General features: G+C 73.0%; 2 protein-coding genes across 2 annotated transcripts in view; both read left to right on the plus strand.

The window, feature by feature from the left end:
• Window positions 1-26,128, plus strand: part of LRRC61 (leucine rich repeat containing 61) — a 275,533-nt gene that overhangs the window by 153,652 nt on the left and 95,753 nt on the right. The window lies entirely within an intron of this gene.
• KCNH2 (potassium voltage-gated channel subfamily H member 2) overlaps window positions 5,606-26,128 on the plus strand; it is a 28,784-nt gene continuing 8,261 nt past the window's right edge. Inside the window, exons 1-5 of the mRNA XM_088519972.1 lie at window positions 5,606-5,702; window positions 7,217-7,447; window positions 14,515-14,679; window positions 14,835-15,293; window positions 15,944-16,158. Coding sequence (XP_088376098.1) covers window positions 5,627-5,702; window positions 7,217-7,447; window positions 14,515-14,679; window positions 14,835-15,293; window positions 15,944-16,158 — 1,146 coding nt within the window. The 5' untranslated portion in view covers window positions 5,606-5,626. The remainder of the gene's footprint in view (window positions 5,703-7,216; window positions 7,448-14,514; window positions 14,680-14,834; window positions 15,294-15,943; window positions 16,159-26,128) is intronic.

Consider the following 26,128-nt stretch of genomic DNA (forward strand, 5'->3'; position numbering starts at 1 on the left):
CATCCAGTGCTACATGTGCGCCCAATGCTGCATCTGCAGCCAGTCCCATTCCCTCACCCAGTCCTGCTCCTGCATCCTGTGCTGCACCCGCACTCAGTCCCGTTCCCTCACCCAATCCTGCTCTTGCAGCCAGTCCTGCACCCAGCGCTGCGCCCGCACGCACTCCTGCTCCTGTATCCTCTCTTGCAGCCAGTGCTGCTCCTGCACCTGTTCCTGCATCTGCTCTTGCCCCGGGCCCTCTGCCGCACCCGCACCCGCCCCTGTGTCCCCACGTCCTGTTCCCCTCATCCGTCACTCCGACCAGGTGCCATGGGGCAGTGGGATCCCCCCATGGGGTTCCACGGGGCAGTGACTCCCCCAGCCGCGTGGGTGCTCCGTGGGCCCTGGCTGCGGCCAGGCGTGTTGTGGGGACCGTGGGGCTGGGCAAGGCTGCCCAGGGGGTCCCGCTGCCCCACGGCACCGGGGCACAGCGGGATCCCTGTGTGCGGGCTGCTGCTCCCCAGCCCCACGGCGGCGGGGGGTGCCGCTTGCTGGGTGCCACCGCGATGGGGCTGGGCCCCCTGTCCCTGTCCCTTGCTGGGTGCCCCCATGGTGGGACTGGGCCCCCTGTCCCTGTCCCTTGCTGGGTGCCCCCGCGGTGGGACTGGACCCCCTGTCCCTGTCCCTGTCCCTTGCTGGGTGCCACCGCGGTGGGGCTGGACCCCCTGTCTCTGTCCCTGCCCCTTGCTGGGTGTCCCCGCGGCCGGGCTGGACCCCCTGTCCCTGTCCCTGTCCTTTGCTGGGTGTCCCCGCGGTGGGGCTGGACCCCCTGTCCCTGTCCCTGGCCCTTGCTGGGTGTCCCCGCGGCCGGGCTGGGCCGGGTCCCTCTTCCCGGGACAGCGGGAAGCCGGCGGAGGGTGACGGCAGCCTCGGCCCTTCCTGCCCCTCGGTGGCTCCGGGCGGACGTCCGGAGGGCAGCGCCCCCCGCGCCCCCGCCCGGTTCCGCCCGCCCGGCGGCTCCCCGACCCCCCGGGCCCGCCGGGCACCCCCGGCCCCGCCGCCCCTGCCCCACGCGAGGGGCCCTGTGGGGCCGCATGTGGGGCGGAACCAGCGGCGGGGGGGAAGAGCGGGGTGGGTCAGATGGGCCGGGTCCGGGTCCGGGTCCAGGTTCGGGTCCAGGTTCGGGTCCAGGTTCGGGTCCGGTCCCGGTCCCGGTCCGGGTCCGCCCGCCCTGCCCGGCGCTGCCCCCCCGCGCGCACGGGAAGCCGCGCCTGGCTCAGCCCGCGTTTCCTTCCTGCGCCTTGGAGGGAAGCGGGATGGGGGGGCGAGGCGGCCCCCCCGCTCCAGCAGCCGCAGACGGGCCCTGCGCGTGGAAATGGGGGAGTTTTCCCATGGGAAGGGCTCTGGACGCCCCTCTCGGGGGTCCCGCACGGCCTCGCTCCTCGGGGTGTGGGGCGCAGGGCTCCCCGTCGGGCCTCGGTCCCCCAGCCCCCTGAGGTGGGTGGCCCTAGATCACCCTGTCCCCTGGGACGTGGGCGCCCCAGATCACCCCCTACCTCCGGTTGAGGGGTCCCAGCATCACCCCCATCCCTTGGGATGTCCGGCCCCACGGTTGATCCCTCCCTCGGAGTGCAGGATCCCCACATCCCCTCCGTGCCTTGGGCTGGGGCTCCAGGATTGTCCCACCCCTTGGGACAGGGGGACAACCCCACATCTGCCTGTCCCTCATGGTGTGGGTCCAGAACCACCTCATCCCCCCGGACCCACAGGGCCCAGGTGGCCCCGGCCGTGAGGCCTGGGGTCCCGGGCTCTCCTGCCCCACGGGGATGGGGCTGGACACCTGGGCACCACCCAGGGCCTTGGGACATGGGGCTCCCGGTCACCCCATCCCCAGCGGCCCTGCCCTTTGGGGCGCCCAGGCTGGGGGTGGCTGCAGAGCCCCACGGAGCTGCCCCTGCCCCACAGCCCGGCCGGGCCCCTGCGCGGCCAGCCCAGCTCGCCCCACACTGCGTCTCCATTGGCGGGACAGGCCTGTCCATCACTGCAGAGCGCTCACCCGATTGGCCGAGTTCCGGGGGGGCGGGGGCCCCTGGGGCCGCCGTGGGGCAGGGCCTGAGGCCTCAGGGCGGGAGCAGCGGGGCTGGTGCTCTGCGCCCTGCCCCACGGCCCGCCCTGCCCCACGGCTCAGCTCCCTGCCCCACGGCCCGCCTGCCCCACAGCCTGCCCCACAGCCTGCCCCATGGGGCCGCACCTTCCCGCCCCACGGCCCGCCCTGCCCCACAGCTCAGCTCCCTGCCCCACAGCTCAGCTCCCTGCGCACAGCCTGCCCCATGGTGCTGCACCCTCCCGCCCCACGGCCCGCCTGCCCCACAGCCTGACCCATGGGGCCGCACCCTCCCGCCCCACGGCCCGCCCTGCCCCACAGCTCAGCTCCCTGCCCCACAGCTCAGCTCCCTGCCCCACGGCCTGCCTGCCCCACAGCCTGCCCCATGGGGCCGCACCCTCCTGCCCCACGGCCCGCCCTGCCCCACAGCTCAGCTCCCTGCCCCACAGCCTGCCCCACAGCCTGCCCCATGGTGCAGCATCCTCCCGCCCCACGGCCCGCCTGCCCCACAGCTCAGCTCCCTGCCCCACAGCTCAGCTCCCTGCCCCACAGCCGGCATTTCCTGCCCTGCAGCCGCTTCCCCCGAAGGGAGCTCTGCGCGGCTCGGCCCGGCTGCCCTGGCGCGCGCTGCTCCCCCGGCCCGGCCTGGTTCGGCCCGGTTCGGCCCAGTTCGGCCCGGCCCGGGTCAGCCCCGCTGGGCCCGGCCGCGGCGCCGCTTCGCGGGGAGGTCGGGCCGGCCCCGCCGCCGCTTTCAGCACCTCGGACAGCGCCGAGCGGAGGCCGCCCGCGGCACCCAGCACCGGGCCGGACCGGCACCAGCACCGGCACCGGCACCAACACCGACACGTGCACCGAGCCGGGCCGGCACCGGGGCCTGCACCAGTCTGAACCAGGATCAGTTTCGAGACCAGGACCGGGACGGACAGGCACAAGCACCGGCCTAAACCGGTATCAGTACCGAGGCCAGCTCGGGCCGGACCAGCACCAGCACTGGCATCAGTCCGGATCAGCACCTGCACCAAAACCTACACCGGGCTGGATCGGCATCGGCACCGGGACCAGCACGGGGCCAGCACGGGGAGCAGATTAGGATTAGGAACAGGAACGAGCCCTGGGATCGGGAGCCGGCACCGGGATCAGGGCTGGGACCCGGCGCTGGACACAGGACCCGGCGCGGGGCTGGACGGGGACCCGGAGGTGGCCTGGGGACCACGAGGATCCGTCCCCCGGGAGGCTGCAGGGTCCTGGCGAGCGGGTCAGAACCGAGCGGGCAGCAGGGCCCCCACGAGGGGACGGGGACCCACGAGGGGACGGGGACCCACGAGGGGACGGGGACCCGCGCAGCCCCCAGCCTGTCCCCAGCAGGGCCCCGTCACCGGCCCCGTCCCCATCCAGGCGGTCTGCAGGGCGCTGACGCCGGAGCGGGATCCGGAGCGGGATCCGGAGCGGGATCCGGAGCGGATCGGAGGCGCGAGGCCGCGGCCGCTGTTCGTGCAGGGCGCCCGGCGCGGGGCCGGTACCGGCTCCGGTCTGGGGCCGCCCCGTGCCCGGTTCTGCGGCCGGGCCGGGCTGCCCACGGGGAGCGCGTGGAGCGGGGGGGGCCGGCACAAGGCCCTGGGGCCTGCGGTGCTGAGCGGGGTCTGCGTGCGGGGCCGGGGGTGCGGGGTGTGCGCTGGGGGTGCAGGGAATTTTGTGGGTGCAGGACGGGGGCTGTGGATGCAGGGTTGGGGCTGTGGGTGTAGGATTTGGGCTGTGGGTGTAGGATTTGGGCTGTGGGTGCAGGATGTGCACTGGGGGTGCAGGACTGTGGCTGTGGGTGCAGGACCAGGGGTGCAGGGTTGGCACTGTGGGTGCAGGACTGTGGGTGCAGGATTGGGGCTGTGGATGCAGGGTTGGGGCTGTGGGTGCAGGACAAGGGGTGCAGGATTGGGGCTGTGGGTGCAGGATTGGGGCTGTGGGTGCAGGATTGGGGCTGTGGGTGCAGGGTTGGGGCTGTGGGTGCAGGACTGGGGCTGTGGGTGCAGGACCAGGGGTCCCGGGGGTGCCGGCTCTGGGGGCTGCCCAGCCCAGCACATGGGGGCAGTAGGGGATGCAGGTGGGGAGGCTGCAACAGGGGGGGTGGCAGCAACAGGGGGGGTGGCAGGGGGGTGGCAGGGGGGTGGCAGGGAGGTGGCAGGGGGGTGGCAGGGGGGTGGCAGGGAGGTGGCAGGGAGGTGGCAGGGGACTGCGGCGGGGCCGGGGGGCACGGGGGGCTGCGGGGCAGCCCTGCGAGGGGTGCGGGGGCTGCAGCTGGTGCCGCTGCCCCGACGCCAGGGCAGGGGCCTCGGGGCACCGAGGTGGCTCTGGGGACACGCGGGGACGGCCCTTGTGGGGCAGGGACAGGGGCAGGGGCGGGCGGGGGACGCTGCAGGGTCACCTGGGGCTGGGGGCACCGGGGGGGTCCTGGAGAGGGGTGCTGGGGGGGTGGAGGAGGCCAGAGCAGGTACCGGGGGCGAGGGACAGAACTGGGGGGGTGTCTGTAGGGGGGGGTCACCTGGGAATGGGGGGCTCGGGGAGAGCTGCCTGGGGGGATGTGTGTGTGTGGGGGGGGTCCTGTGGGGGGCGAGGGGCTCCGTGGGATGGACACGAGCGGGATGGAGAGGGAGGGGGAGGGACACGGGAGGGGGGGATCCCGTGGGTGGGATGGGGGGGTCCAGGAAAGGGACCCTGGAAGGGGGGGGTGGGGATGGACACGGGGCGGGGGGGGGCTGGGATCGCAGGTGCCTGGGGGGGTGGGGGCGGGGCAGTCCCTCGGCCGGGGGCGGTCCCGGGGCTCGGGGCGGCGGGGGGGGGGCGGTCCCGGGGGGGGGCCCGGGGCGGGGGCCGCGTCTCGCCTCGGGGCCGGGTGTGCCGGGGGGGGGGCGGCCCCGGGCCCCCCCGCGCGGGGCCATTGGCTGCGCCCGCGCTCGCCCCTCCCCGGCCCGGCCCGGCTGTCAACACGCAGCGCCGGCCCCGCCGCGTCCCGGCTCCGCTCCGCGCCGGGCCGAGCCGCGCCGAACCGGGCCGGGCCGCGCCGAGCCGAGCCGGAGCCGCGCGGCTGCCGGGGCTGCGGGCGCAGAGCGGCCCGCGGCGGCCGAGCCGCGCCGAACCGGGCCGGGCCGGGCGGCGGCGGAGGAGGCGCGGTGATAAATCTCTCCCCCCGAGCCTGCCGCCTCCTTGCCTAAATAAGGCCGATGCTGCGCCCGCCGCGGCGCGCACGGAGCCGCTAGCGCGGGGGGGCGCGGGCGGAGCGGCACCGGCACCGGCACCGGCACCGACACCAGCACCGGCGGCGGCGCCGGCCCCGCGCGCGCCGCACCTGGGCGCGGACATGGGCTAGAGGCGGCGGCGCGGAGCGGAGCGGCGCGGAGCGGCCCGCGGGGAGGGCCCGGCCTTAACCCGTGCGCGCCCGAGCCGCCCCGGCGGCGCCGTCCTTGGCTCAAGGGCAGCGGGACCCCCCGCGGAGCGGCGCGGCTCGGCTCGGCTCGGCGCGGCGCGGCGCGGCCCCCCCATGGGCTGGGCGCCATGCCCGTGCGCCGCGGGCACGTCGCCCCCCAGAACACCTTCCTCGACACCATCATCCGCAAGTTCGAGGGGCAGAGTAAGTGCGGGCGGCGACGGGGGGCACGGGGCGCTCGGGGTGACGGGGATGCTCGTGAGCTGCGGTGGGGGGCACCGCGGGGCGGGCGTCCCGTGCCCGAGGGCTGGGGGTCTGGTGTTGGGGTGCCCGATGCGCTGGACATGGCCCTGCCCCACGGCGGGGGTGCTCTGGGGCTGTCCCAACACTTGGGGTGCCTGATGCAGCAGGGACGGGCTGTGTCCCCGGGCGGGGGGAGCCTCCAGGAGCGGGGATGCTCCGTGCACTGTAACAGGGTGCCCTGGGTCTGGGGGTGCTCCAGGGTGCGGGTGTCCCATGCACCAGCCCGGGGGGTGTCCCCACACTTGGGGTGCCCGATGCACCGGGGACAGGCTGAGCCCCTGGGTCGGGGGCACCTCCAGGCTGGGGATGCCCCGTGCATGGGAATTGGGGGTGCCCTGGGGGGGACCAGTGTCCTGGAGCAGGGCCTCCAACTGTGCCCCTGTCTGTGCCCCCATGGGGCTCTGCCCTGGCCTCCTGGGGTGACTCTGTGCTGCCCCACGGGGGCCTGGGCTGGGGGTACATGGACGGGGAGGCCGCGCTCCCCACAGCGGGACTGGGGAGTCCCGGGCATGTGGGTGCTCCCCACAACAGGACTGGGGAGTCCCGGGCATGTGGGTGCTCCCCACAGCAGGATCTGGGGAGTCCCGGGCACGTGGGTGCTCCCCACAGCGGGACTGGGGAATCCCAGGCATGTGGGTGCTCCCTATAGCAGGATCCGGAATCCTGGGCATGTGGGTGCTCCCCATAGCAGGAGTGGGGAGTCCTGGAGCACACGGGTGCTCCCCACAACAGGACTGGGGAATCCCGGGCATGTGGGTGCTCCCTATAGCAGGATCCGGAATCCTGGGCATGTGGGTGCTCCCCACAGCAGGAGTGGGGAGTCCTGGGGCACACGGGTGCTCCCCGCAGCGGGATCCGGGAGTCCCGGGCACGCGGGTGCGCGTCGTGCCGGGGTGGCGGGCGATGCGCGGGGGCCGCTGCAGCAGCGCACCAGGCCCCGGGGCTCCCGTCACGGCCGTGCCCGTCCCCGGGGGCGGCTCCGCGGGGCGGCCGCGCGACATGGCCGCTGCTGGCCCGGCCGGGGCTCCCGCCAGCCCCGCGGCCCGTGGACCCGCCGCGCGCGGGGCCGGGCCTCGCAGCCGCCGTCCGGGCCGCGGCTCTTGGCACGGGGACGCTGTTTTCCCTGCGCGGGGAGGGCTCCCGCTCGCATTTCTGGGGACAGGCCCAGCGCATCCTTGTGCCGGCGCGGGAGCGCGGCCGCAGGGGCCTCCCCGCTGCCCGGCCGCGCCGGCGCAGGGCCGAGACGCAGCCAAGGCCGGGGAGGTGCCGGGGGGTCCCTGCACGGGCTGGGGGTCCCCCGCGGCGTCGCGTGCCGCTGCTTTGAGCCCCATAAGCTGTTTGCACGACGCGAGGGCGGTCAGGGCAGCGGGGGGCACGTGGGGCCGGGCGCGCGGCTCACGTGGGCCCCTCCGCAGGCCGCAAGTTCATCATCGCCAACGCCCGCGTGGAGAACTGCGCCGTGATCTACTGCAACGATGGCTTCTGCGAGCTGTGCGGCTACACGCGCGCCGAGGTCATGCAGAAGCCCTGCACCTGCGACTTCCTCTACGGGCCCCGCACGCAGCGCAGCGCCGCCGCGCAGATCGCCCAGGCGCTGCTGGGCTCGGAGGAGCGCAAGGTGGAGATCTGCTTCTACCGCAAGGACGGTAGGGACGGCGCCGCGGGGGGCAGCGGCCGCGGGGAGCGCGGAGGAGGCACGGGGGGGGTTGCGGTGCGGGGTTGCAGTGCGGGGTTGCAGTGTGGGCTGCAATGGGGCCTGCGCTGCGGGGCTGGCCATGGGGTTTGCAGCAGGGATGTGCAGTGCACGATTGCATCGGGGGTTGCAGGGTGGGTTGCGATGCAGGGCTGCAGCAGGGTTTATACTGCGTGAGTTGCAATCGGACCTGCAGTGGGGATTGCAATGTGGGGTGGCACTGGGGATTGTAGTGCGGGTTGCAATGGGCCCTGCAATGTGGGGCTGCAATGTGGGGTTGCAGTGGGGGTTGCAGCACCCCGTGCGCACCGGGGGCTGCAGCAGCTCTCGGGGCGCAGCCGTGCAGCCAGCGCCCGCATCGCCGGCCCTGCGGGAAGCGCCTCCCCGCCGCCGCCGCCGCAGAGATTTACGATTATTTGCGCGGGCGCGAAGGTGGCCGTCCGTCACCGGCAGACAGGCCCTCGAGCCAGGCGCGCGCTGGCGCCGCGGCCCTGCACCCGTCGGAGGTGCCCGCCGCGCCGCGCTGCGCCGTGGGTGGCACGGGCAGCACCGCGGGGCGCCCCTCGCGCCGGCGCGCGGCCCCGCGCGGCCCCGCGGCGCAGCCGGCCCCGCGCGCCAGGTGTCCCGGCTCTCGCTGCAGCTGCCTCCGGCTCTCATCCCGGCCCTGGCTCCGGCGAGCCGAGTAAACAAAGCTGCTCGCCAGCTGCCGGGGCCGCGCGCGGAGCCGCCGCTTCCCATGGGCGCTCCGTGCTCCGGCCCGCGGCTCCTGCTCCCCAGGGCTCGGCCTTCCCCAGGATGCGCCGGGAGCTCCGGGATCCTCGTGCAGGGAGCTCCGGGATCGTCGCGCAGGGAGCTCCGGGATCGTGGTGCCGATGCCGGGTGGGAGCAGCAGAGCACGTGCACGGGCGCCCTTTGGACCGCGCGTGGTGCCGGGCCGGATGGGGCACGGCCGCGTGTGCCGCCTCCCGACCATGGCGCTGCCAGCCCTCGTTAGCACAGCGCTAATTGGCGCTGCCCGGCCTTTGTCTTGGCCACGCGGCAGGAGGAGGAATCGGATTTGGCTCCCAGCGGAGCCGCGGCGGCTTTCCCGGGCGTCCGCGCTCCGGGCGGGAGGGAGGTGGCAGCCCATGACGGTGGCAGCGGGTGCCAGGGGCACGGCCTGTCCGGTGCAGCACATGCAGGGAGCGGGCCGGACGCCGGGGCCCCTGCAGCTCCCGAGCTCCGTGTGCAATGCTGGGGTGGCAGCTCTGCTCGGCCTGGCGGGAGCAGGGACCAGGAGGGCCAGGGGGAACAGAACCTTGTCCCGGGGGACCAGGCGGGCACTGGAGACAGCGGCGGGTCCCCGCGTTGTCCCCCCAGGCTCCCACCGCCTTCCTGGGAGGGGGGTCCGGGCTGATCTGTGGGGCTGGGGGCACCGGTGTGGGGGTGCCGTGGCAGGGGACGCGTAGGGTGAACCCGGCCCCGCGCGCAGCCCCAGGACACACTGGGTGCCCGTGCGGGGGCAATGAGCCACGTGGGGCCGGGATGTCCCTGCGGGCCGGGGACGTCCCCGGGGGCTGCGTGGGGCTTCCCCCTCCCGCGGTACCGCGGGCCAGGCCCCCCGTGCAGCCGGTGCCGGTGCCGGTGCCAGTGCTGCGGCAGCAGCGCGTCCCGGGGGAGTGCGGTGCTTCCGACCGGGTATTTATAGCCGCGCGGTGCCCGTGCGGGGCGAGCGGCTCCTCTTAACCCTTTGCTGCCGCCCGCGGGAGCCCGCACCGGGCGCGCGGGAGCTGCCTGCGGCCCCGGCCGGGACAGGCCTGGCACCGCGGCCCTGGCACCGCGGCGCATCCCGGCGGGCTCCGTGCCGCAGGCAGCGCTCGCGCGTCGCGCACCAGCCGCGCGGCACCGGCTGCCGGGCCGCCTGCCAGCGCGGCGCCACGCGGGCTCCTGGCGCCGGCGGCGCTCGCTGGCACACGCGGCGCTCGCTGGCACCGCGCGGCCCTGCGCCGCCTTTCCCTGCCGCAGCGCCCGCCGCCTGCCGCCGCACAGACCGGCGGCACCGTCCCGCGTGGCATCGCGCCGCATCCCTGCCCCGCCGCGTGCCCAGGAGCTGCGGAGCGGCTCCGGTGGGATCCTTGGCTCAGCCTCGCGCATGGCGGGAGCCGGCGGGGACGAGCTGCCTTGCAGCGGGATGTGGCCGGCCAGGGTGGCCCTGTCCCTCGTCCCTGTCCTCAGGGGAAGGCGGCCGTCCCTGCACCTCCCGCCATGGCCTCCCTGTCCCTGTCCCTGAACCACCACGTTGCGGCCGCCTCTCCGGAGCGCCCCGTCCCCGCTCCCGCTTTGAGCCGTGTTTGGTCTCGCCGGGCTGCCGGGAACTGGCTGCTCCCTGCGCTCTGATAAGCGCCAGGGCCGCCGCGGGCTGCGGAGCCGTGCGGTTTGCGAGGCCTTGGTGGGGCCGGGATGATCCGGAGGTCACGGCTGGCGCGTCGGAGCCGGGCTCGGGCTCTCCAAGGCCGCCAGGCGCCGGCGGATCCCGGCGGGTCCCGGTGCCGGACCGGGCACCGTGCCCCGGGTTTCCCTGCCCCTCATGGCCGGCTTGCAGTGGGTCCCAGCGGGTTGAGCACGGGGACCCTGCGGTGATGCTGGGGTGACGTCCCTGGGATGTCCCCAGGGGACAGTGTGGCAGCAGGGCAGAGCCTGGGCCCCCTGGCCCCTGCGTGGGGGTGCAGAGCCAGGACAGGGGGGCAGGGAGCGCAGCGCAGTGCGGGGGTGCATGGCCTGCATGGGGGGTGCGTGGGATGCAGGGGCACAGCCCGATGCAGTGTGCGCAGCGCAGGGTGTGCAATGCAGTGCAGTGCAGCGTGGTGCAGGGGGGCACAGCCCGGTGCAGTGCAGCTGCATGCAGTGCAGCGCAGTGTGGTGGGGGGTGCGCTGTGCGCTGCACCTGGGGCTGTGCACGGAACCGGGCCAAGACAGGCAGCGCCGGGGGCGGGTGGTGCAGGGTGCAGGGCAGGGGGGGCACCGAGGTGGCTGGGAGTGGGGGGCAGGGCGGGGGGGCACGGTGCGGGGTACGTGGGGCGCAGGGCACCATGCGGGGCACCATGGTATGGGGGGCACAGGGCAGGCTGCCGGGCGCAAGGCAGGGGGCTGTGCCCGGGGCAGAGCGGGCCGAGGTCCCCATGGGCTGCACAGGGAGGTCAGGACGGTACCGGGACCAGGGCCCGTGTGCGGCACTGCCTGGTGCAGTGCCCGGTGCCCGATGCGGATCTCGGTGCCGTGCGGTCCGTGCTGCCCGGTGCGGTGCCCATTGCCCAGTGCGGTGCCCGGTACCCGATGCGGTGCTTGGTGCGGTGCTTGGTGCCACCCCCTCCACGCTGCCTGGTGCAGTGCCCGGTGCCCGGTACCTGGTACCAGGTGCAGTGCCCAGTGCGGTGCCCAGTGCCGCCCGGTCCACACCGCCTGGTGCGGTACCCGGTCCACGCTGCCCGGTGCAGTTCCCGGTGCAGTTCCCGGTGCAGTTCCCGGTGCAGTTCCTGGTGCGGTGCCCGGTGCCCGATGCCCGGTGCCGCCCGGTCCACACCGCCTGGTGCGGTACCCGGTCCACGCTGCCCGGTGCAGTTCCCGGTGCAGTTCCCGGTGCGGTGCCCGGTGCCCGATGCCCGGTGCCGCCCGGTCCACGCCGCCCCGTGCGGTACCCGGTGCCGCTCCGTGCTGCCACCTGGCGGCCCAGGGAGGCAGCGCAGCCCCGGGACCGGCGGCGTGCGGGGTTGCGGGGTGCGGGGTGCATGAGGGGACGGGTGCAGGATTGGGGGTGAAGGGGGTGCATGCGGGGTTGGGGTGCGGGCTGGGGGGGGCATGTGGTTTGGGGGTGCAGGATCGAGGGTGCAGGGTGTGATGTAGGGGGTTGGGGTGCGGGGTCAGGGGGTTCGGGATTGCGGATGCAGTGGGTGCACACGGCGTATGGGTGTAGGATAAAGGGGTGCAGTGTGTGAGTGCGGGTTTGGGGTGCAGGGTTGGGGATGCAGGCGGCGCTTGCAGGGTCGGGCCCTGGATGGGGAGGTGGGGAGAGGGGGCAGCCAACATGGGCACCCCGCGGGCACAGAGCAGAGTGCGGCCAGGGGAGGTGACGGTGTTGGGGCGCTGTGCGGCGGTGCGTGACGGTGTGCGCACTGGGTGATGCTGTGCACGTGTCTGTGGCGGTGTGCGGGGCAGGGTGAGGCTGTGCCCGTCTCAGTGATGTGGTGTGGGGCAAGGTGACGGGGTGCGGGGCTGGGTGGTGCTGTGCACATATCCGTGGTGTTGTGCAGGGCTGGGTGACGGGGTGCGGGGCTGGGTGGTGCTGTGCGTGTCCGATGCTGCGGTGCAGCCCTGGGTGACGCTGTGCGGCCCTGGGTGACACTGTGCAGCCCTGGGTGATGCTGTGCGGCCCTGGGTGACGCTGTGCAGCCCTGGGTGATGCGGTGCAGCCCTGGGTGATGCGGTGCAGCCCTGGGTGACGCTGTGCGGCCCTGGGTGACACTGTGCAGCCCTGGGTGATGCTGTGCGGCCCTGGGTGACGCTGTGCAGCCCTGGGTGATGCGGTGCAGCCCTGGGTGACGCTGTGCGGCCCTGGGTGACACTGTGCAGCCCTGGGTGACGCTGTGCAGCCCTGGGTGACGCGGTGCAGCCCTGGGTGACGCTGTGCGGCCCTGGGTGACACTGTGCAGCCCTGGGTGACGCTGTGCGGCCCTGGGTGACGCTGTGCAGCCCTGGGTGATGCGGTGCAGCCCTGGGTGATGCGGTGCAGCCCTGGGTGACGCTGTGCGGCCCTGGGTGACACTGTGCGGCCCTGGGTGATGCTGTGCGGCCCTGGGTGACGCTGTGCAGCCCTGGGTGACGCGGTGCAGCCCTGGGTGACGCTGTGCGGCCCTGGGTGACGCTGTGCAGCCCTGGGTGATGCGGTGCGGCCCTGGGTGATGCGGTGCAGCCCTGGGTGACGCTGTGCAGCCCTGGGTGATGCTGTGCAGCCCTGGGTGATGCGGTGCAGCCCTGGGTGATCCTGTGCGGCCCTGGGTGACGCTGTGCAGCCCTGGGTGACGCTGTGCAGCCCTGGGTGATGCTCTTTGGCCCTGGGTGATGCGGTGCAGCCCTGGGTGATGCGGTGCAGCCCTGGGTGATGCGGTGCGGCCCTGGGTGACACTGTGCAGCCCTGGGTGACGCTGTGCAGCCCTGGGTGATGCGGTGCAGCCCTGGGTGACACTCTTTGGCCCTGGGTGACGCTCTTTGGCCCTGGGTGACACTGTGCAGCCCTGGGTGATGCTGTGCAGCCCTGGGTGACGCTGTGCGGCCCTGGGTGATGCGGTGCAGCCCTGGGTGACGCTGTGCAGCCCTGGGTGACACTGTGCAGCCCTGGGTGATGCGGTGCAGCCCTGGGTGACGCTGTGCAGCCCTGGGTGATGCGGTGCGGCCCTGGGTGACACTGTGCAGCCCTGGGTGACGCTGTGCAGCCCTGGGTGATGCGGTGCAGCCCTGGGTGACACTCTTTGGCCCTGGGTGACGCTCTTTGGCCCTGGGTGACACTGTGCAGCCCTGGGTGATGCTGTGCAGCCCTGGGTGACGCTGTGCGGCCCTGGGTGATGCGGTGCAGCCCTGGGTGACGCTGTGCAGCCCTGGGTGACACTGTGCAGCCCTGGGTGATGCGGTGCAGCCCTGGGTGATGCGGTGCAGCCCTGGGTGATGCTGTGTGGCCCTGGGTGACACTGTGCAGCCCTGGGTGATGCTGTGCAGCCCTGGGTGATGCTGTGCAGCCCTGGGTGACGCTGTGCAGCCCTGGGTGACGCTGTGCAGCCCTGGGTGATGCGGTGCAGCCCTGGGTGATGCGGTGCGCTCGCAGCGGCGCTGACACCTCCCTGCCGCCCCCGGGCACACGGGGCTCCGCTGTCCCCGCTCCGCACCTCCCCGGGGAGTCCCCAGCCTCCCCCCACGGCCCCCTCCCGTCCCGTCCCCCGTCCCGCCGCCGCGGCTGCGGGGCGGCCCCGCCGGGGCGGGGGCGGGGGGCGGGGGGCCCGGGGCCGCCGTGTCGCTCGGGCCGGGCCGCGCCGTCCCGCGGCGCCGCTGCCCGCAGCCTTATTTAGGCATAAAGCGGCGCTCGGTGGCGGTGCCAAGGCCGCGGCCCCCCCAGCCCGGCGGGGGCGGGCAGCGGCCCCGGCTCCGGCCCGCCCGGGCCCCCCCCGGACCCCCCCCCGCGTGCCGGCCACCGCTGGCCGAGGTGAGGAGCGGGGCCGGCCCGGGGAGCGGGGGGTCCGGCCCGGGGCCGATGCGGGGCCCGGCCCGGGATGGGGGCGGCGCGGGGGGCCCGGCCCGGGATGCGGCGGCTCGGCGGGGGGGCCCGGGGGCTGAGCGCGGATTAGCGCCCCCCGCGGCGCGGGGGCTCCGCGGCGGCGGCCGAGGCGGCGGCGGGGCCATGTGCCGGGGCCGCTAATCCCGCGGGGGCGGCGCGGGGAAGCCGGGATCCCCGCGCGCGCTGCCAGCTGGCGCCGCCGCTCCCGGGGCTCCGGGCCCGGCGCCAGCGGCGCGGGGGGGCCGCTCCGCGCCCCGGGGGGGGCCCGTGTGGAGCCTCCCAACCCGGGCGATGCTGGAGGCTGGGACCGGGCGCGGGATGCGGCCTGGGAGCCGTGGCCCCCCCGCCGCCCCCCCGCCTGCTCCTCCAGCCGCGTTCCCAGCCGCAGGAAGCAGGATTAACCCTGCAGCTGTTAAAATGCCCTGAGCTGCTTAAAGCCGGCGCTGCCGCCTCCCGCTCCTGCCCCAGGCCCGGGCGTGAGCCCCTTGCCCACCCCCTGCACCCCCATAGCCCCCGTCCTCCAGCTGAGCCCCTGGGGCGCATGGGGGTCCCAGCACCGGCCCCTTCCCCACGCACCCCCCATGCTGCAGGATCTGGCGCTGCAGGGGGGTCTGCGCAGCCCTCCTGCGCCTCAGTTTCCCCCGGTTGCTGCAGTGGGGCTGGGGGCCGTGTAAGGAGGGTCACTGGGGCCCAGCTGAGCTGTCCCCCCCGCCCCGCCACAGGCAGCTGCTTCCTGTGCCTGGTGGACGTGGTGCCCGTGAAGAATGAGGATGGGGCCGTCATCATGTTCATCCTGAACTTCGAGGTGGTGATGGAGAAGGAGTGCCTGGGCTCGCCCGACAAGGACACCAACCACTGGGTCACCCCCGCCAGCTGGTTCCCCGCAGGTAGGGCGGGCGCTGGGCACGGCGGGAGGCAGCTCCTTAGAGACTGGCCCTGCAGACCTGCTGCAGGCCCGGGCTGTCGGGCAGAGGGTCCCTGTCTCTGCGGATGGGGCTGCCCGCTCCACCTGCAGCCCCTCACCCTGGCCTCGCTCCCCCAGGGCGCAGCAAGTCCTTCAAGCTGAAGCTGCCGGCGCTGCTGGCGCTGACAGGCAGCAAGCAGTCGCTGCCGCAGGAGCCGCCCGACGCCGTCATCGTGGACTTCTGCAAGCACAGCAGCGAGTCGGCCCCCGACGAGGCCACCTCGTCCCTGGAGAACAGCTGCCCGGGCGGCTCCCAGCCCGAGGACCAGAAGGCCCTGATGGACCTGGAGGACGGCGAGGACGAGGGGCGCGTGGAGCCGCCCGTCACGCACTCGTCGCCCCGCGCCGAGCGCCTGGCCCCGCGCGCCTCCTTCTCCAACTGCAGCCTGCCGCGGAGCCGCTCCCGCGAGAGCTTCCACAGCGTGCGCCGCGCGTCCTCCGTGGACGACATCGAGACCATGAAGGGCGAGGGCGACAAGCGCTGCCACAACCGGCACGCCAGCACGGGGGCCGGCATGCACCGCGGCTGCAGCACAGGTAGCGGCTCCGGCGGGTGCCCCCCTCGCTGCCCCCTTTCCTGGTGCCTTGCGCGCCCACGGCAGCGGCTGCGCGGCTGGAGCGCATGGCGCAGGGCCAGGCACGGGGCCCGGGGCGCAGTCATTAGCGCTGCAGCTCGTTAGCGCTGGCCCCAGGAGCAGGCTCTGTCCTGCTGCCAGCAGCTCGTTAAGGCAGGGCAGGACGAGGCCAGGCGGGCGCCGCGTGCGCGGGGACGGCAGCAGGACGGCTCGGGGCACCGTCACTGTCACGCTGCTCATCGCCCTAATGCTGCGCGCTGCGGGCAGGCGTGCGGGGCCGGCCCATGGCACCTCTCCGTGCTTCCCGGTGCACGTGCCCGGTGCAGGCCAGGGGGACCGCAGGAGCGATGCAGGAGACAGGCGGGCGCCAGCACCTGCCCTGCCCTGATCCTCTTAGCGACGCAGCGAGCGTGCAGCAATTGCCTTGTTATGGCCCTCTTCCCGCTAAGCGCATTAGGTGCAGGAATAATTATATTAACGGTAAATGATATGAAGCGGTGGCTTCCCTGGGCAGCAGCACCCTGGGGTGCCTGGCCGGGACCTGCTCCCGCTCGCGGTGGTGGCCCAGGGTTGTCGGGGACCCCGAGCGGTGACGCGGCCCCCCCTGCCCAGGGGCCATGAACAACGTGCGCAGCACCCTGCTGAACTCCACGTCCGACTCGGACCTCATGCGCTACCGGGCCATCAGCAAGATCCCCCAGATCACCCTCAACTTCGTGGACTTCAAGGCGGACGCGTTCCTGGCCGCGCCGTCCAGCGAGAAGGAGATCATCGCCCCCACCAAGCTCAAGGACCGCACGCACAACGTCACCGAGAAGGTCACCCAGGTAGGGTGGCCGGCCGCGGGCGCGCGTGGAGCCTGTGGGACACTCAACGCAGCAGGGGACCGCCCGGGGTCCCGCGTGGCGCCGGGGGCTGCAGGAGGGGCCCGGAGCTGTGATGCTGATGCCAGGGGCTGCGGGATGACGGTGCCGGGATGCCGGGGATCCCCGGTGCAGCTCGGGGATGCCGGGGGCTGCAGGAGGCTGATGCTCCAGGACATCCTGGTGCTGCAGGACGGAGCTCAGGGCTCACGGAGCTCACGGAGGCCGGTGTGACGTGCAGGGTGTCACTGGCTGTCCCAGTGCTGGGGCGGGTTGTTGTCCCCGTTGTCGCTGGCCGGGGACGCTCTGCTCCAGCCACTGCAGTCCATCCCGTGCTGGCCGTGATGGGGCGCAGGGACGTTGGGGACAGGGTGCAAGGCCGGGGCTGCCACGAGGGTGCAGCAGGGAGGAGGCCGCGTGCGGGGCCGCGGCGGTGCCATCCCTTGGCGCTGGGGCTCCTGGGATCACCGCGCTCCCGGGATCACCGAGCTCCCGGGATCAGCGCGCTCCCAGGATCAGCGCGCTCCCGTCGGGGGATGCTGGAGCGGCTCCTCGCAGCTCCGGGCTGCGTGCGGGGTGCCGGCCCGGCCGCGGCCCCGGCGCCTAATCCTGCGCACGTTGTGTAACGGCCATCTGGCCGCGGGGAGCAGGCGGCGGCGGCTGCTTAATTACAGCCTGATCCCGGCTCCTGCTAATGAAGTTAAAGCTGCCGCGGTCGCTGGGTGCAGGGAGGGTACGCGGAGGCCAGGGCCGCCCTGGGCCGGGGACCGCAGGCACCACCGCACGTGTGACAGCAGCGGCCGGGGACCCGGTCCCCAGGCACGGGGAGCTCCTGGCCCTGCCGCTGGGGAACCCTCTGCCGCCAGCTGGGCCGGGCACAGGGGGATCCTGGCCCTCCGTGTCCGCAGGGACGGGATGTCCCCTCCTCTCCCTGTGTCGTGCAAGGCGCTGCTGGCCGCCCCGCTCCAGCCGGCGTGCTAACGAGCCCAGCATCCTGATTGCCCCCATGCTGTAATTAATTCTGAGGCCGCAGCGGCTGCTGCTGTGGTGCACGAGCCGGCGGCCGGCTCTGAGCCTCCCTAATCCCCCGCTGCCGACAGCTGCCGCCGCCACCCACGCCAGGGACGCGGGGCCCGAGGGAGCTCTGCGCCCCTCGCCGAGGGGCCGCGTCCCCGCGGGACCCCCGGCTTCCCACGGGTGGGATGCGGCTGTGGCGGGAGCAGCGATGAGGCTGCCCGTGGCACGGCTGCCGCGCCAAGGCCGAGGTGCCCGCGGTTCCCTTGGCCCTGGCGCCGGGCTGGGTGGGAAGGCGGTGCCGGGGGGGCTCCTGGGCCGCTGCACCGTGAATCATCCGCGGTGACGGCATCGAAAGCAGCCCGCCCGTCCGCCCTGCGCACACGCAGCTCCCGTCAAGGTCACCGCGCTGCTGAGCCCACTGCCTGCCCCGCGGGGACACCCCGGCTCTCGGGGACCCGGCCCAGGTCGCTGTGGAGCTGCCAGCGCCCCAGCCCCTGCTCGGCCTGCACCGCAGCGGCTGTTGGACGTACGGCACCGCCGCGTTGCAGCCCTGGTCGGGACACCCGCGATGGCCAGGCCGGAGCATGGGGCAGCCGGGTCTGGGGGCTGCTGCTGGCTCCGAGGCTCTGGGTGCAGGGAGGACGGAGCAGGAGTTTGGGAGCGCCCCGACTCGGGGAGCCCCAGGGTGACCGTCCTGCCCGTGGCCGGCTTGGGAGAGGATCCGGCCGCGCGGCTCCAGTGCCGGCGCATTGGGAATGCAGAGCGGGGCTCCCTGGCGGGCTGGGCGGCTGCCAGGGACACCCGGAGCTGCCAGGAATTGGGAAGCGACCTGCAGCAGCCAAGCGGGACCGGCGGCGGTGCCGCCCCGGCTCGTCCTGCCCCGCGGCCCCCAGCCACATCTGGGGCTGCAGGGCCCTGCGTGGGCACCCGGGACGGGGTCTGTGCCGAGCGCGTCGCCCCCAGGACTGGCCTTGGGGCTCCCTGCCTGGCTCCGATGGAGGATCGGGGGGCTCGGGGCTGGAGCGGGGCTGCGAGCCCGGACGCCCGGGCCCCTCCCGGGGGAACGTGGGGCCGGGTTGTTCCCAGCGGGATCGGAGCGGCCCCCCCCGCCCCGCGCCTCGGTTTTCCCGGCGGGGGGGGCGGGAATGCGGGTCCCTCCCCGAGGCGCGGGGGGAGGCGCCCCGGGGGGGGAGCCCCGGGCAGGGGGAGGGCGCGGGCAGCGCGGGGCCGCCCCGGGGGTGGGCGCGGGGCGGGCAGCAGCGCCGCTCCATCTGCCGCCGCCCGCGCCGAGCCGAGCCGCGCCGGGCTGAGCCGAGCCGCGCTCCGGCGGAGCGGCCCGAGCCGAGCCGAGCCGGGCGGAGCCGAGCCGCTCTCCAGCGGAGCCGCCCAAGCCGAGCTGAACCGAGTGAGCCCGGCCCGACCCGAGCCGCGCCGGGCTGAGCCGAGCCGCGCTCCGGCGGAGCAGGGCTGTGCTCGCCTAACCGAACCGAGTCGAACCGAACCGACCCGCGCCGAGACGCGCCGTCGGCGGAGCAGGGCTGTGCTCGCCGAACTGAACAGAACCGAGCCGAGCCCTGCCGGACCGAACGGAACCGAGCCGAGCCGAGCAACTAGGGGACAGCATGAGGCGCCCCGGGGGGGCGTCCGGGCCGCGCTGCCCGCCCCGAGCCGCGGGGCTCTGAGCGCGGCCATGGCCCGCGGCAGCCGGGACAGCGGCGAGCGGCCCGAGGGCGAGCGCAAGAACGGGCGAGTGCGCCGGGCCGTGCGCGTGTCCAGCCTGGTGGCCCAGGAGGTAGGAGGGGCGCGGGGGGGCGGGACCCCCGCGGGCTCCCGTCCCGTCCCGTCCCGTCCCGTCCCATCCCATCCCATCCCATCCCGTCCCTTCTTGTCTCGTCCCATCCCATCCCGTCCCATCCCATCCCGTCCCTTCTTGTCTCGTCCCATCCCATCCCATCCCATCCCATCCCGTCCCATCCCATCCCATCCCGTCCCTTCTTGTCCCGTCCCATCCCGTCCCGTCCCGTCGCGTCCCGTCCCGTCCACGCTGCATCACAAGGGCCGCGGCCGCTGCCGGTCTCGGTGCCGTCCGAGCTGCGCCGCTGCCCCCGCCGCTGCCCCCGCCGTGGGCTCCGAGCGGGTCCCGTCTGCGCCAGCCGCCCCGGACCCCCCCGGGCAGCCGCCGTCGTCCCCTGCCTCCCCCCGCCGCCCCCCCGGCGGAGCTGGCGAGCGCCGGGGCTGATTTACGAGCGGCGACATCGCCGGGGGGGCGGACGCGGCGCGGGGAGCTCAGCCGGGACGGGAGGGGGGTGCGGAGCGGAACCGCCCGCGGGTCCGTCCCGGCTCGGCTCCCGCTCCCGCTCGGCTGCAGCGGCGGCGCCGGGCTGCGAGTGCCGGGTCCGGTGAAGTGCTGCGAGCCGGGATGGCTCCGGGCATCGCCGTCCCCTGCGGGAGCCACTGCCAGCCCCGCACGGCACCACCAAGCTGCCTGACACCCGGGGCTGGGCGCTGCGGCCTGCGGTGCCGCGGCGGTTGTCGCGGTGGCTGTTGTGTGGTTGTGGTTGCGGTCATGGCACAGGGGTACCACCGCTGCCCAGGGGGTGACAGGAGGCAGCGGTGGCTGGGGCGGTCCCCAGAGCCTGGCTGTGCTTCACCGGTGCTGCCGACTCCAGTCACCCTCCTGTCCCAAGGGTTGTGCCGCGGTGACAGCGTGCTGGGAGAGGTGTTGTCGGAGAGCGGGTCGGTGCTGGGGTTGCTCGTCGGCTGCGTCAGCCGGGGCTGGCGCACCGCCCCGTGGGGACGTCACCCCGTCACGGGGCTCGCCATCCCGCCCCGCGCGGGCGCCAGGTGTCTGCCTTGCTGCATTGCTGTGGGCGGCGGGAGCACTGCGGCGCCTCGAGGCCTGGGCCGGCCGCCTGTCCCCGTGTCCGTGTGGATGGCTGCACAGGCGCCCGCCTCCCTGCCGCAGCTGAACGCTGTGAGTGCCGCCTGACGCTCCCCCGCGCCGGTGCATCTGGGCTGCGGGGTGTCCTGGCCGCGGTGTTGTGCACCTTGCGGCTGGCGCGGAGGTGTCCCTGGGGCCAGCTCTGCAGGGTGACTTGCTGCGGTAGCACAGGTGCTGGGTGCTGGCATTGGCGCTGGCCAGGGGGCTGGTGTTGGTTTCTAGGGCATCTTGGTCACCGTGGCTTCGGGTACCACTTTCTGCTCTGGTGCCGGCTGTGTTGGAGGGTGCTGAACTGCCGCGTCAGTGCGGGTGTTTGGGCACTGCGGCTGTGGGGCAGCGCTGTGGTGGTGAGTAGCTCTGAGGGTGTTGGGTAGCTCTGTGAGTGTTGAGGTGCTGCGTCTGTTGAGTGCTGCAGATGGGTAGATCTGGGGGTAGTAGGTACTGCGCCTGTTGAGTGGCTCTGCGGGTGTTGGGGACTGCAATCATTGGGTAGCTCTGCGGGTGTTGGGTAGCTGTGGGTGTTGGGTAGCTCAGAGGGTGTTGGGTGGCTGGTGTTGGGTTCTGTGTTGGGTAGCTCTGCACATGTTGGGTATGGCGGCTCTTGGGTACTGCAGCGGTTGGGTAGCTCCACTGGTGTTGGGTACTTTGTGGGTGTTTGGGTACTGAGGCTGTTGGGCAGCTCTGTTGGTGTTGGGTGTCTCTTCTGGTGCCAAGTGTCTCAAGGGTGTTGGGTGTCTGTGTTGGTGCTGGATATCAGTCAGTGCTGGTGTGTGGGTACCTCTGCAGGTGTTGGGTTTCCACCAGCTCAAGTGCCAATGTGGGTGTTGAGTGTCTGGTTGTTGGGTGCCTGTGTGTGCGGGTGTTGGTGATCTGTTGGTGCGGCTGTTGGATGTCCATGTAGCTGTGGCCAGGTACCAGCAGGGGGGTTGGTTCTGCCTCTCCACGAGAGTTTGAGACTGCTCGCATCACGGATCTGCTTGCTCCGGGTGTTGGCGCTCCAGGCGATTCCCGGTGGGTACCTGTGCTCGGGGGCTCCTGGCTCAGGGCGGGGGTCTCAGGCTGGGGTCACCCCCCCGTCGGGTGACAGTGACGGCAGGGGCTGTGCTTGCAACCAGGAGGGAGCGTGCGGCTGTGGGCGCGGGTGTCTAGGTCGCGACTGCTGGGCCGGGTGTCTCCTCCTGTGCCGGGTGTCAGGTGCCGGTGTCACAGCAGGTGCTGGGTGTACGTGTCGCGGCACGCGAGAGGTGTTGCTGCCCGCGAGGTGCCGCGCGTCTGCGCCGGGGCGGGCGCACGTGTCGCCGAGCGCCACCGCCGGGTATCTGTGTCACCGTGAGTGACGGGTGTCGTGTCACCAGGAGCCTCGGGGGTGTGCACTGTGCGGCCACTGCTGCGTGCGGCACCGCGCCGGCATCGCTGCGTCCGGCCGCATCCCCCTGCGGCGGGTGCCCCATCAGGGCCCAACGGGACCCCCGGCAGCACCCGGTCGGCAGGGCCGTGGGGCAGGGGCTGGGGGCGCACGGCGTCCCCCGCCGTGGGGCTGACGTGCCCGGCTGGGTCCTGCCCTGCTGTGGGGCATGGGGCAGCAGGGCTTCTGCCCCACGGTGCCCATGTGCTCCCAGGGCACCCATCGGCACATGTGTGACCACTGTGTCCCCAGGGTACCCTGGTGACCCTGCGTGTCCCTGAGGGACCGGTGAGCCCAGGCTCTGCTGCGCTGGGTGAGCCCATAAGCCCAAGGTACCCGTGACCTTGTGTCTTCCCATGGCAGCGTGACCCACTGTGACCTGAGGGACCTGTGACCTCGTGTGACCCCGAGGGACCTGTGACCTCATGTGACCCCGAGGTACCCGTGACCTTTGTGACCCCATGGTGCAGGTGACCCCATGTGATTACAGGGCAGTGCTACCCCATGTGTCCCCGAGGTGCTGGCGTGTCCCCATGCCACCTGGGTGTCCCGTGTGGCCCCAAAGTACCCATGACCTTGTGTGTCCCTGAGTACCCTCAAGCTTCTATGACCCCATGTTACATGTGTCCCCAAGGTGTCCCCATGGTACCTGGGTGCCCTGTGTGCCCCACGGCAGCACGTCTGGGCCGTGCAGGCACAGGGGCTCGGGTTGTGTGGGCAACCCCCTTTCTGCAAGTGTCCCCAGCGTGGCCCTGCCAGGGCCACCCCCTGCATGTCCCACCCATGGCCCTGTCCCCTGTCCCTGCCGTGGTGCATTGGTTGTGCACGACTGCGTGGTGTGTGCAGCCTCGGCACTGCCCCGCTGCACGACGTGGGGCGGGTGTTGTGTGCAGGTGTGCACACGCACTGTGCGCATGGACGCACACTCGCAGGCAGGTGTCGTGTAGGTGCTGGTGTGCACGTGCACTGTACACAGTATGCACACTCGCAGCCGGGTATTGTGTACAGGTGCCAGTGTGCACACACTCTGTGCACACTCACAGGCAGTTTTTGTGTAGTGGTGCTGGTGTGCACACGTGCTGTACAGAGGCATGCACGCTAGCAGGTGGGTGTTGTGTACAGATACTGGTGTGCACAGGTGCTGCGTGCAGGCATGCACAGTCGCAGGCGGATGTTGTGTGCAGGTGTGTGTGTGCACAAGTGCTGCATGAAGGCATGCACGCTCACAAGCGGGTGTTCTGTACAGGTGCCAGTGTGCACACATGCTGTGCATATGGGTGCACACTCACAAGCAGGTGTTGTGTACAGATGTTGGTGTGCACACACGCTGTGCACATGGATGCACACTTGCAGGCAGGTGTTGTGTACATGTGCCGGTGTGCACACACGTTGTGCACATGGGTGCACACTCGCAGCCAGGTGTCGTATACACCTGCCGGCGTGCACATGCACTGTGCACATGGATGCACACTCGCAGCTGGGTGTTGTGTACACGTGCCGGTGTGCACATGGACGCACGCTGGCAGCCGGGTGTTGTGTACAGGTGCCGGTGTGCACACACGCTGTGCACACGTGCAGGGTCCTGTGTGCGTGCAGGCAGAGCCGCGCTCAGCACCGTGTGCCCGGGGCCACTTACTGACACCAGCCACCTCCGTGAGCCGCAGCCCCGTGCAGCTGTGCACCTGGCCCTGCACCGTGACCCAATGCAGCTGTGACATTGGCACTGCACCCATGCAACCGTGCAGCTGTGCCGCTGGCACTGCCCTGTGCGCTCGTGCCGCTGGCGCTGCCCTGTGCACGCTGCTCCCACGCAGCTGTGCCGCTGGCGCCGTGCCACGCAGTCATGCACTCGTGCTGCTGGCGCTGCTCCCGCGCGCTCGTGCCGCCGGCGCCGTGCAGCGGTGCCGCGGGGGCTGGCGGCGCCGTCGGGCCCCCGCGTGCGGCTCCGCTCGGCTCGGCGCTCGAGCAGGGCAGGCTGGGTAAAATTTCCGCCCCAATAATTCCCGTCTCCGGCGGCGGTCGCGGCCGCCCGTGCGGTGCCGCCGCGGCGCGCGCCATGGGCCGGGGGTGAGCGGCGCCATGGGCCCGGCCGCGCGGCCGTGACGATGCTGGCGTCGCTGCTGCAGCTGCTGCAGGAGTTCTCGGGCCCCCCCGGCGCCGCCCCCCCGCCCGGCGCCGGCCCCATGCCCGGCGGCTCCCTGTGCGGCACCTGCCTGTGCCTCGACCCCGACGTCGCCCGCGGCGCCGCGCAAACCAAGGACGAGAAGGTACCGCGGCCGCCGGCGACGCTCCGGCCTCCCCACGGCCACGGGGAGCCGCTGCGCCCGGCGGTGCACGGTGTGCGGGAGTGGGGGGTCCAGGCACGGTGTGCGGGAGCGGGGTGTGCGTGCACGGTGTCCGTGAGGGGTGTACCTGCCAGCTGTGCAGGAGAGCGGTGTGTGTGCAAGGTGCCTGTGAGCAGGGTGTCAGTCCGTGCAGGGTGTGCAGGGTGCGGGAGCAGGGTCCAGGCACGGTGTCTGTGAGCAGGGTGTGCGAGCATGATGTGCGTGAATAGGGGTCTGTGCTGGGTGTGCGTGAACCGTGTCCGAGAGCAGGGGGGCTGTGCCGGGTGTGCATGGGCAGGGGTCTATGCCGGCTGTGCGTGCACTGTGTCCAGGAGCAGGGGGTCCGTGCACAACGTGCGGGAGCAGGAGCAGGGGTGGCAGCACCCAGGCAGGGTTTGCGCTGCTGGCGCAGGGCGCGGGGTTGTCTCCCCGCACCGGCTCGCGCAGAGCCGCTCACGGGGTTGTGTTAAACAGCCTCGCGCATCCGGCAGCCTGGGGGGCACCAGCAGCCCCTGCTGGACCCGCCGTCCCCGGTGCGTGTCAGTGCACACTGGATGCCTGTGCGCACTGGTGTGTGTTGGTGTGCACTGGATGCCTGTACACATCAGTGCGTGTTGATGCACACTGGATGCCTGTGCGCACCGGTGTGTGTTGATGCATGTTGGTGTGCACTGGATATCAGTGCGTGTTGGTGCACGCTGGATGCCTGTGCACATCGGTGTGTGTCCGTGCACACCAGTGCGTGTCAGTACACACTGGATGCCTGTGCACACCGGTGTGTGTTGATGCACGCTGGATGCCTGTGCACACCAGTGCATGTTGGTGCACACTGGATGCCTGTGCATACCAGTGCATGTTGGTGCACACTGGATACCTGTGCACACCAGTGCATGTTGGTGCACGCTGGATGCCTGTGCACACCGGTGTGTGTCGGTGCACACTGGATGCCTGTGCACACCGGTGTGTGTCAGTGCGTGCCGGTGCACACACAGACCCCTGCACCAGCACTGGGGTCCCCATGCCCCTCTCCGTGGACAGGAGCAGCCTCGGTGGGAGCGGAGCGGCGCATCCCGGGGCAGCCCCGCTCTGCCCGGCCTGCCGGCACCCCCAGCCCGGCTCCCTGCTCGTGGGACCCCTACCCCAGCGGGTGCCCGTGCAGCTCGGGCACCCTATTTATAGCCAGCAGCACCCCGGGCGGTGGGTACACCTAATCCCCGTGCCGGCGGCAGGGACGGATGGGAGCAGCTGCTGGCACGGCCGCGGCGCCTCCCTGCGCGCTGGGGGGTACCCACCCCCACGCCCAGCCCGCGGCCCCCACGGCCCCCATGCAGCTGCAGGAGAGCATGCGGGGGCTGTCCTGGCGTCCCTGGCTCGGGGCTGGCGAGGGGGGACCCCAGCGGCAGGGGGACATGAGGGGTGGAGCGGGGGGTGGCCGGGTGCGACGCAGCCCCGGGGCGCAGCTGCGCGGGGAGCGGCCCCAGCCGCATGCAAAGGCCATGCAAAAGGCTGGTTTGCATGGGCGCCGCGGCTCGGATCCGGCCTGGTTTGCATCCAGCTGCAGGCTGCAGCGGCCCCGGCTGCGCATCACCTGGGGCAGGGATGGGGGCCTGACAGAGCTGGGGGGCTTCCCTGACCCCACTGCACCCTGCTGTGCCCCACTGCACCCCACTGCACCCCATTGAACTGTGCTGTACCCTGCTGAGCCCCACTGCTCCCCGCTGCACCCCACTGAACTGTGCTGCACCCTGCTGCGCCCCACTGCACTCTGCTGCATCCCCCTGATCTGTGCTGCACCCCGCTGCACCCCACTGCATCCCATTGCACCCTATTGAACCGTGCTGCATCGCGCTGCACCCGGTTGCACGCTGATGTGCCCTGCTGCACCCCACTGAACCGTGTTGCTTCCCTCTGCGCCCTCCCGTGCGGCTCCCTTCCCTGCAGCGCCGGGCTGAGCAGGACGGCGGCCCTGGCATCCGCGTAGCCGCATGCCCGGGGCCGCAGGGCTCGTCGGGGAGCAGCCACGCGGGGGCAGCGCAGCAGGACAGCTCCTTGCAGCCCTGCAGTGCAGCGCGGCGGGACGGCTCCCTGCAGCCCCGCGGTGCAGCAGCCCGCAGGCACCATGCAGGGGCCGGCAGGGCCGGGGGGTGGGTGGGTGCCTCGCTGTTGTGCAGGGAGCCAGGGGGCGGGGCCGGTGCCGCAGCGAGGGATCGTGCTGTGCCGTGCCATGCTGTGCTGTGCCACTCTGTG

Source organism: Tinamus guttatus, unplaced genomic scaffold (genome assembly GCF_059628265.1).
Source record: "Tinamus guttatus ecotype Peru unplaced genomic scaffold, ASM5962826v1 Tinamus_guttatus_pri_ptg000078l, whole genome shotgun sequence".
Taxonomy (NCBI): domain Eukaryota; kingdom Metazoa; phylum Chordata; class Aves; order Tinamiformes; family Tinamidae; genus Tinamus; species Tinamus guttatus.